At 56.6% G+C, this 9,527-nt stretch overlaps 2 protein-coding genes across 23 annotated transcripts in view; one reads left to right on the forward strand and one right to left on the reverse strand.

The window, feature by feature from the left end:
- The window catches only part of PLEKHG4 (pleckstrin homology and RhoGEF domain containing G4), an 11,354-nt gene extending 4,328 nt beyond the window's left edge, over positions 1–7,026 (forward strand). For 13 of the 20 annotated variants that reach the window (XM_063717675.1, XM_063717677.1, XM_063717672.1 and 10 more), the window contains 13 exons: positions 52–190; positions 291–407; positions 1,825–2,007; positions 2,263–2,765; positions 2,840–3,086; positions 3,823–3,912; positions 3,994–4,215; positions 4,299–4,469; positions 4,551–4,728; positions 5,452–5,568; positions 5,721–5,954; positions 6,043–6,158; positions 6,356–7,026. In XM_063717675.1, the coding sequence (XP_063573745.1) occupies positions 52–190; positions 291–407; positions 1,825–2,007; positions 2,263–2,765; positions 2,840–3,086; positions 3,823–3,912; positions 3,994–4,215; positions 4,299–4,469; positions 4,551–4,728; positions 5,452–5,568; positions 5,721–5,954; positions 6,043–6,158; positions 6,356–6,361 (2,323 nt within the window). In that variant the 3' untranslated portion in view covers positions 6,362–7,026. The remainder of the gene's footprint in view (positions 1–51; positions 191–290; positions 408–1,824; positions 2,008–2,262; positions 2,766–2,839; positions 3,087–3,822; positions 3,913–3,993; positions 4,216–4,298; positions 4,470–4,550; positions 4,729–5,451; positions 5,569–5,720; positions 5,955–6,042; positions 6,159–6,355) is intronic. The other 7 variants (XM_063717681.1, XM_063717682.1, XM_063717683.1 and 4 more) reach the window with 2 other exon arrangements.
- The window catches only part of KCTD19 (potassium channel tetramerization domain containing 19), a 37,459-nt gene continuing 34,906 nt past the window's right edge, over positions 6,975–9,527 (reverse strand). The window contains exons 13-16 of one of the 3 annotated variants that reach the window (XM_054534945.1): positions 9,220–9,411; positions 8,910–9,037; positions 8,456–8,557; positions 6,975–7,233 (exon numbers count right to left, since the gene is read on the reverse strand). In XM_054534945.1, the coding sequence (XP_054390920.1) occupies positions 7,120–7,233; positions 8,456–8,557; positions 8,910–9,037; positions 9,220–9,411 (536 nt within the window). In that variant the 3' untranslated portion in view covers positions 6,975–7,119. Of the gene's footprint in view, positions 7,234–8,455; positions 8,558–8,882; positions 9,038–9,219; positions 9,412–9,527 lie in introns of all 3 variants that reach the window. The other 2 variants (XM_002826535.5, XM_054534946.1) reach the window with 2 other exon arrangements.

The raw sequence follows: 9,527 nt of genomic DNA on the forward strand, positions 1-9,527 counted from the left end.
AGGGTGGAATGGTGCAAGGCAGGGGGTCTAAGATGGTGTACCCTACACCAGGACGGCAATGGACAAGGCTGACGAGCTATATGACCGGGTGGATGGATTGCTGCACCAACTGACCCTGCAGAGCAACCAGCGAATACAGGCCCTAGAATTGGTCCAAACACTGGAGGCCCGGGAAGGCGGACTGCACCAGGTCGGAACTACTTGCCCAGAGTGGGCCCTGCCCCGATCTCAGACGTGAGCCCCCAATCCGTAGCAGCTTTCTTCACTTTTCCCTGCTTGTGCCCCTCCAGATTGAAGTGTGGCTGCAGCAGGTGGGCTGGCCAGCACTGGAGGAGCCTGGGGAGCCCTCGCTGGACATGCTGCTCCGGGCCCAAGGCCCTTTTCAGGAGCTGTACCAGGTTGCCCAGGTATGTGTGGTCACTTGTTCATGCCACGGGTATTGGGATGCAATGCCAGGAACTAGGAATGCAGAACTGCGTGAAAGCAATTCAATCCTTCACTCTCTTAGACCTTGTAGTCCCATAGAGGATATCAGTTGTGATTAATCACAGTCATATATGTGCCTGTAAACCCAGGCAAGATCTCTGGAGAGAATCAGTGCAGGTGATTCTGCCTGAGAGTATAACCAAGACTTTACCCAGCAGGAGTGTCAGGCAAGCTTTTTTTGGGTGATTTTTGAGCTGAGAGTTGAAACATAAGTTGAGGTCAACCAGGCAGAAGAGGGTTGAGGATGGGGGCACATTCCAGGCTTGGAAGACAGCATGTGCAAAGGTCCTGTGGCAGGATGGAGGACGGTGTGCCTGAGGAATCATAAGGCCAGTGAGGTTGAAATGCAGAGCAGAGAGGAAGAAAGAGTGAGGGGAGTTGCGGTGGGACAAGCCTGGTCAGTGGCCACATCACTGGGCCCTGTAGCAGTCAGTGTGAAGTTTAATCAGGAAGGCCACGTAATCAGATCCATATTCTGGGAAGATTGCCTTCGTTTCCGAGTAGACAGTGACTTGCAGGGTGGGCATGGGGAGTGCAGTGAAGAGGCAATTGCAGTAGTCTAGGTGGGAAATAGTGCCTTCTCTGGCCAGGATAGTGGCAGGGGAGATGGGTTGGAGAAGTTGATGGGATTTGCTATGGACCCATGTGGGAGGGTAAGGGACAGGGATGTTGCAAGGATGAATGGGTGCTGTTCCCTGAGAGACTAGGGGATGAGGTCATCTTGGGGGAAGGGCATTCAAGAGTCCAGTCTTGGGCATGCTCTTGAGATGGCTGTGAGGGATGAGAGGAGGGCCCTTGGGTCTTGGGCCTGGAGTTCGGAGGAGAGGTCTGGCTGGAGAGGATCACTTGATGGGTCCAGGTGTTTGGATGGCGTTTGAAGTTGGTCACACAAGAGTGCCTGGGAGAGCGAGTGCACTGTCCTCAGGATCCCCAGTGTTTAATGGCCTAGGTGAGGGAAGGGGAGCAGGACGAGCCACCGGAGAAGAGTGAGGAGAATCAGGAGCATGGGGAGGAGCCAGGGGAGCCCAGCAGAGAGTGGGCTGAATGACGCTGAGAGCTGGAGTCAGTGAGGCCTGAGAAGCGCTGGGGACGGGGCAGGTGGAGCTGGAGAGGGCTGGCGCGGAGGGCGAGACGGGACGGTGCGGATAGATGATTCCTCTAGGAACTTTGGCTGTGGAGAAGGGGAGTGGATGTGGGTGGGGAGTGGGAGATAGGGGTAGATGTTCCACCACAGGACAGACTTGATGGGGACATGTCGATATGTCAGCAGGAAGTATCTGGGTCTGGGTGCTGGACCGCCAGGCCTGGGCTGGCTGAGCCTAGTCTCTGTCTCTGCAGGAGCAGGTCAGGCAAGGGGAGAAGTTTCTGCAGCCGCTGACTGGCTGGGAGGCGGCTGAACTGGGCCCCCATGGGGCACGCTTTCTGGCCCTGCGAGCCCAGCTGACTGAATTCTCTAGGGCTTTGGCCCAGCGGTGCCAGCGGCTGACAGATGCTGAGAGGCTGTTTCAGCTCTTCAGGGAGGTGGGTGAGAGTCTCCCCAGCTCCAAGTGATCCATGAGGCCGGAGGGGTGGCAGCCCCAGCTTCAGCAGAGCCTGAGCTTTTCTTGGTTATGCTGCTTGTTCTCTTCCCTGGTCTTCAGTTTGACCCTAAAACCCAGTCACTGGGGCTGTATCCTGGACAGCATCCTGTGGGGATGGGGAGTGGGTAGAGGAGCAGAGTGCCCAGCAGGCTTGGTAGGCTCTTCCTCTAATGCTTGTCCGGCCCTGGTGTTGCAGGCCTTGACGTGGGCTGAGGAGGGGCAGCGACTGTTGGCAGAGCTGGAGCAGGAACGCCCGGGGGTTGTGTTGCAGCAGCTGCAGCTGCACTGGACCAGGCACCCTGACTTGCCTCCTGCCCACTTCCGAAAGATGTGGGCTCTGGCCACGGGGCTGAGCTCAGAGGCCATCCGCCAGGAGTGCCGCTGGGCCTGGGCGCGGTGCCAGGACACCTGGCTGGCCCTGGACCAAAAGCTTGAGGCTTCACTGAAGCTACCACCGGTGGGCAGTACAGCTAGCCTGTGTGTCAGCCAGGTCCCCGCTGCACCTGCCCACCCTCCCCTGAGGAAGGCCTACAGCTTCGATCGGAATCTGGGGCAGAGTCTCAGTGAACCTGCCCGCCACTGCCACCATGCGGCCACTATTGCTGCCTGCCGCAGACCAGAGGCTGGAGGAGGTGCCCTGCCCCAGGTATCCCCTACTGTGCCTCCACCAGGCAGCTCTGACCCCAGGAGCCCCAACAGGTACGGGTAGTGGGCAGAGCGGGGAGGGCAGTAGAGGAGAGATGTCTTGGGTCCTGACTCCTCACACCTGGTAGGCTACAGCTGGTGCTGGCAGAGATGGTGGCCACGGAGCGGGAGTATGTCCGGGCTCTAGAGTACACTATGGAAAACTATTTCCCCGAGCTGGATCGCCCCGATGTGCCCCAGGGCCTCCGCGGCCAGCGTGCCCACCTCTTTGGAAACCTGGAGAAGCTGCGGGACTTCCACTGCCACTTCTTCCTGCGTGAGCTGGAGGCTTGCACCCGGCACCCACCACGAGTGGCCTATGCCTTCCTGCGCCACGTAAGCCCGACAGGCCATGTGGTATCAGCTCGTTCTGCCACACTCCCGAAGTTGCTGCTGGGCACATGCTTGGTGCCAGTCTCTGTGCTGGGTATAGCTATGAGCAAGACTGGCAAGCTCCTGCACCTGAGGGTGCTCTTAGTCCAGTAGAGGAGACATAGAAGCAAGAACGATACTTGTAGATTATAGTTGGGGCTAGGAGGAAAATAAGCAGGATAGATGCTTGTGAATTACTGGCAGGGCAGGGGTTCCACTTTAGACGGCCTGAGTGCAGTGCCAGGAAACCTGGTACAAGAGGAAGCCTTTGAGAGGCTGATGTTTAAGCTGAGGAATAGGGGAGGGGCTGGAGTGAGTGTCCCACTCAGAGGAAAGAGCAAGTGCAAGGTCGTGTGGAGGAAAGGGGGCCTGCCAAGGAGGTGGCTGAGTGTGATGAGCAGGACGGTCCCAGGTGAGGTGAGCTCTTAGAGCTGTGGGAGGAGCAGAGCTGAAGGCAGGGGCTCAGTCTGAGGGCAAGGGGCTTCTTCCTTGGGGGCCTGTGGGCACACCCCCTTTGCCCAGTACTGTTCTTGCCAAATCACCCCTTGTTCAAAGCAGGGCAGACTGGGTCTGTAGGGGGAGGCCTCCCCAGGAGCCATCTACTGGCATTTTGGTCCTCTCAAGCTGAGGGTAGTCTAGCCTGTGCCAGCCTTAGGGAACTGGCCCCTTTGCACTGGGGCTGAGCCACATGTCCTTGTAGAGGGTGCAGTTTGGGATGTACGCACTCTACAGCAAGAATAAGCCTCGCTCCGATGCCCTGATGTCAAGCTATGGGCACACCTTCTTCAAGGTAGGTGAACCTGAGACTAGGAGGAGTAGGGGATGCGGGGAGTGCCCCCAAACCACTCAGTGGCCTCCCATCCGCCCACAGGACAAGCAGCAAGCACTGGGGGACCACTTGGACCTGGCCTCCTACCTGCTAAAGCCCATCCAGCGCATGGGCAAGTACGCACTGCTGCTGCAGGAGCTGGCACGGGCCTGCGGGGGCCCCACGCAGGAGCTCAGTGCGCTGCGGGAGGCCCAGAGCCTTGTGCACTTCCAGCTGCGGCACGGAAACGACCTGCTGGCCATGGACGCCATCCAGGGCTGTGATGTGAGTCATCCCAGGGCAAGGGCGGTGGGTGTGGAAGAAGAAGGCAGAAGAGGCCGGCCACCCACCGGCCCCCAACTCTGCAGGTTAACCTCAAGGAACAGGGGCAGCTGGTGCGACAGGACGAGTTTGTGGTGCGCACTGGGCGCCACAAGTCCGTGCGCCGCATCTTCCTTTTTGAGGAGCTGCTGCTCTTCAGCAAGCCTCGCCATGGGCCCACAGGGGTTGACACGTTTGCCTACAAGCGCTCCTTCAAGGTAGGCCTGCCCACCCCAGGCCCCGCCACTTGTTTTCCCGCCCCATACCTTACCAAGCCTCTCTCTCCCCACTGGCCACAGATGGCAGACCTTGGTCTCACTGAGTGCTGTGGGGACAGCAACCTGCGCTTCGAGATCTGGTTCCGCCGCCGCAAGGCCAGGGACACCTTTGTGCTGCAGGCCTCCAGCCTGGCCATCAAGCAGGCCTGGACGGCTGACATCTCCCGCCTGCTTTGGAGGCAGGCCGTCCACAACAAGGGTGGGTCCATGCCCCTCATTCACCCCACACTCCCCTCACTGGAGAGCTTACATTGACCCACAGGAGCCCAGGGACCTGGAAAAGCTCGGGAAGTGGGGAGAAGGCCCAGCGACAGCCACCAGTGCAGGAGAAAGGAATTCAAAGCCAGGCAACCTTGGTGTCACTGCCTCTGACTTTGGACACAACGTGAACTTCTCTGAACATCAGGGGCATCATGGCTCTCTCTCTCTCTTTTTATTTTTGGAGACAGGGTCTTGCTCTGTCGCCCAGGATGGCATGCAGTGGCATGATCTTTGTTCATTGTAGCCTCTGCCTCCTGAGCTCAAGCATTCTTCCCACCTAAGCCTCCCAAGTAGCTGAGACTACAGGCATGTGCCACCATGCCTAATTTTTAAAATTTTTTCATACAGGTCTCATTATATTGCCCAGACTGGTCTTGAACTCCTGGGCTCAAACAATCCTCCCACCTCGGCCTCCCAAAGTGTTGGGATTACAGGCGTGAGCCACTGCGCCCAGCCAGGGGCCTCATCTTTAAAAGGGGAATATGGCACCTGCCCCACAGGATTGTTGGGAGGAGAGCACCTGGCACTAGAAAGGCTCAGCTCACAGGACAGTTAATGTGCTGGATGGAGGTGTATAGGAAAGACTTATTTGCGGGGTGGTAGAGGCCCAAGGACAGGCTTATGTCCAGAAGCGTCCCACTTATGTCCACTCTCCACCCAGAGGTGCGTATGGCTGAGATGGTGTCCATGGGTGTGGGGAACAAGGCCTTCCGAGACATTGCTCCCAGCGAGGAAGCCATCAACGACCGTACCGTCAACTATGTCCTGAAGTGCCGAGGTAGCAGGCAGGCTACGGGGTGTGGGGGTAGGAGTAGGAAAGCTGTGCAGGAAGCACTGTGGCCCTCCATCAGTGCTGGCCCGCACTCTCTTTGGGATCTGGGGCCAGGCTAGGCTCTGGCCTGTCCCAACCTGACCCTCTTTATTATGCAGAAGTTCGCTCTCGGGCGTCTATTGCCGTGGCCCCGTTTGACCATGACAGCCTCTACCTGGGGGCCTTGAACTCCCTTCCTGGAAACCCTGCCTCTTGCTCTGTTCTGGGGTCCCTCAACCTGCACCTGTACAGAGACCCAGCTCTTCTGGGTCTCTGCTGTCCCCTGTATCCCAACTTCTCAGAGGAATCAGCACTGGAGGCTGAGGCAGAGCTGGGCGGCCAGCCCTCTTTGAGTATGTCTGGGCCTAGCCAGAGGCAGGAGGGCATGGCTTGGGGTCTGGGGCCTCCAGTGCTGACAGCTCACCCAGTCTCCCTCCCTAGCTGCTGAGGACTCAGAGGTCTCGTCCCAATGCCCATCAGCCAGTGGCTCCAGTGGCTCTGACAGCAGCTGTGTGTCACGGCAGGCCCTGGGTAGGGGCCTCGAGGACTTACCCTGTGTGAGTGCCATTTGCCCTATACCCACCAGCCCTTCCCCAGCCCAGGCTGAGCCTGTGACAGTGACCAGCCCCTCCCCAGCCCAGGCTAGGCCTTTACTTTGGGTAGCGCTTGGGGTGGGTGGGCCAGAGCCATTCCCCAGACACCCCCTGGGCCAGAGTCAGGGAAGCAGGCATTCATGCCTGGCCTGGCCCTGTAGGTCTGATCCCGGGACTGGACGAGCAGTACATCCAGCAGCCTGCAGCTCCAGGGAACATTGCCTCTCTGGATCTGCTGTGACCAGGGTGTGGCTGACACCTGGGCTACCTCCAACCTACATGTGCAACGCTGTTGACTACCCTTTCTGATGTGTGTGGCCATTGGACTAACTGGCACGGGGCCTCTCTAGGGGAGTCTGGTTGTAGAGCCTGAATAGGCTCCTGGCCCCATGACCCCTTCTCCTCTCCCCAGCTCCCATCCCAGTTGTGGGTTAAGAATAGGCTAGAGCAGACATTGGGTGTTTCCATGCTGTAGGCTGGTGGGGGACCATGTGCCTCTGGGCAGTGACTAGGGTGCTCCCACCCCTCAGGAAGAACACAGGTGGGCTCCTAGCAGCAGATCCCCAATCCCTGGCCTTAAAGCCGAGCTCAGTTACCATAGGGACAGGTCCACTACTGGGCCCTCATGCTTGTCTTTCCTGGCCCCAGGCCCAGCCCCTTTTTTACTGGGGCAGTTTCGTTATTTTGACTTGATGCCTTTTGAATAACTTTCAATAGAGTTGTCTAAAATTATCTTACCGGTTGTTAGGCCTTTGGTGTCTCAGAGAAGGAGTCTAGGTCTTTGATGTGTGATTTAATCTTTTATTTGTTTATAATAAAAAATAGATTGATATGTACCCTCTGATGGGCACATGCATTCTGGGGCTATCTTCAATTAAAATGAGACTTGGCGGGTGGGGCACGAGGGGCTGCATCTCTGGGCACCCTAGTCCTCTTGTAGGTACTTTCCCAGGATGAAGTACGAGACAGACCTAGACAGGCCCCTCTGGATGAGCAGGTCCATGCAGTGGCCATATTTCTTGGCGAAGGGCAGTGTAAGCTGGAAGGAAAGGCCAGTCTTATCCCTGATTTCCTGGCCAGTTGTCTACTCTAGCTTCATGTGGGTGGGGTTCTCCCACTGGGGCAGAGACAGGGCAAGCCCGGCTGTTGGGGACTTTTGATGCTCTAGGGCCCAGCTCTGCCCAAGGGCATCTCACAGAGTGGGGCTAGAAATGGCCATCAGGGAACTAAGCAGAAAGACTGGAGGGTCAAAAACATGTTTCCTGCTACTGGTTTTCTGCTTTTTAGCCATACATGCTGACTTCACCTTTACAAACCACATATAAGCCAGATGCCTAATGGTAACTGGGTACTAGAGGGCTTATGGTGAAAGGTGTTATAATAATGCTCTTGATTATAGAAGTGTCAGATCAATGAGAAACTGCCTAAATCGTTTCGGTCTCAATGTTAAAATTAGATTAAGGAATCAGAAAAAGAAAAAAAAAAAAAAAACCCTTGATCATTCCTTTGCCCTTACTGAACATTTTCTTTTTCTTTGTAAAGAATGCTTTTTTTTTTTTTTTTTTTTTTTTTGAGACGGAGTCTCGCTCTGTCACCCAGGCTGGAGTGCAGTGGCACCATCTCGGCTCACTGCAAGCTCCGCCTCCCGGGTTCATGCCATTCTCCTGCCTCAGCCTCCCGAGTAGCTGGGACTACAGGCGCCCGCCACCACGCCTGGCTAATTTTTTTGTATTTTCAGTAGATACAGGGTTTCACTGTGTTAGCCAGGATGGTCTCGATCTCCTGACCTCATGATCCACCCGCCTTGGCCTCCCAAAGTGCTGGGATTACAGGCGTGAGCCACCGCTCCCGGCCTAAGAATGCTTAAAAGTAGTTTAAAAATGAAAGGAATGTACACAAATGGTGACGTCGTGGCCAGATAGGTGAAGCTGGTATCACTGGTTGAAAAGGCCTCACTCCCATATGAGTCAAAGCTTGGGCTCATATGATATGTGTCCCTAAGTGTGGCCAGGGTTGTTAGTGATGAAGGCACAGTTGGTATCATTGGAGGAAAACTGTAAAAACCAGTGGCCTGAATACTGCTTTTGGACTACTCTGGATTGGTTAATTTCATCCAGTTTCTCCCTCCCTGGGAGCAGTGGCCTAAGCTGCCTGTCTAGCCTTCTGGGCAGTGCTGGCCCAGCCCTGGTGCAGCAAGACACACGTCCATCTGAGGCATCCACAGGGTCGGTGGATTCCCAGGGGTTGCAAGTGGCCCTCACCTCCACCCAGCTGTACAGGCACTCCTGGGTGTGCCGGTCGTCCTTGAAGCCAGTGATGGCCAGCAAATCTACCACAAACTGCTTGGGGCTGATGTGCAGGGTCTGCCAGGAGAGCCGACAGTCAGGCAGGGCTAGGGCAGCTCCTAGCCCCTCAGAGTGAGATGCAGAGCAGGGACTTCTCTGGGCCCGAAGAGCCACAGGGGTAGGGGGCAGGCACTGTCACTGCAAATCTGCCTCTTGGCCGAGGCTCAGTCCAGGTGCAACTGCTCTGCTTGCCTCCCTGTCCCACCACTCTTCTGGCCCTGGCCTTCTTCTCCTTAACCCCATCTTGGCTTACTTCCTCTTGCTTTGCACCACTTACTGTGGGGCAGGGGAAGAGGTGGAGAAGGTACAGGGTGCCCCAGGGCCTGGGGCCTGTCACACATACCCACAGCCGATTGGCCAGGGAGACCACCTTGGCTGTGATGGCTTTGGGGTCCTTTTGCCTGATGGAATCCAGGATGATGTCAGCCAGGAAGCCGTGACATTTCTGCGCATAAAACATCTCTTCCCAGGACAGAGAGAAACTCAGGAAAGTCACTTCTGTGGAGGAGGGAAAGTGGATGTGGCCACATCTGTCAACAGTTAGGGCCTTAGAGACAGTGTGAGGAGGGGGAGAGGGATAGGGCCCCCAGGGGCCACTGTCTCTGTCTGAAGTACCCTGGGAGGGGGCTCAGGCATCCTCACGAGGAGGCGCAGGACTCGGCCTGGCTCCAGAGTCTCACCTTGGGGCTGGGGACTGGCTGTGGGTGGTGTGTGCCTGAGGTTGTCCATCTGCGTGGTGTAGATGATGCTGTCCTCAAAGAACATGCAGAAGCCATCGCTGCCCACCACGGGGGGGTGAGTCACTTTGAGGATAACCCCTAGGCTGTCCACCTCACTGGCCTCGGGCAGAGGCTGCTCAGGGGCAGGGCTTTCTGTGAAAACAACATAGGGAGGGGGCTCTCCTTTTAAAAAAAAATTTTTTTTTTTTTGAGGTAGAGTTTTGCTCTTGTTGCCCAGGCTGGAGTGCAATGGCACAATCTTGGCTCAC

This window comes from Pongo abelii, chromosome 18 (assembly GCF_028885655.2).
Source record: "Pongo abelii isolate AG06213 chromosome 18, NHGRI_mPonAbe1-v2.0_pri, whole genome shotgun sequence".
Classification (NCBI taxonomy): Eukaryota; Metazoa; Chordata; class Mammalia; order Primates; family Hominidae; genus Pongo; species Pongo abelii.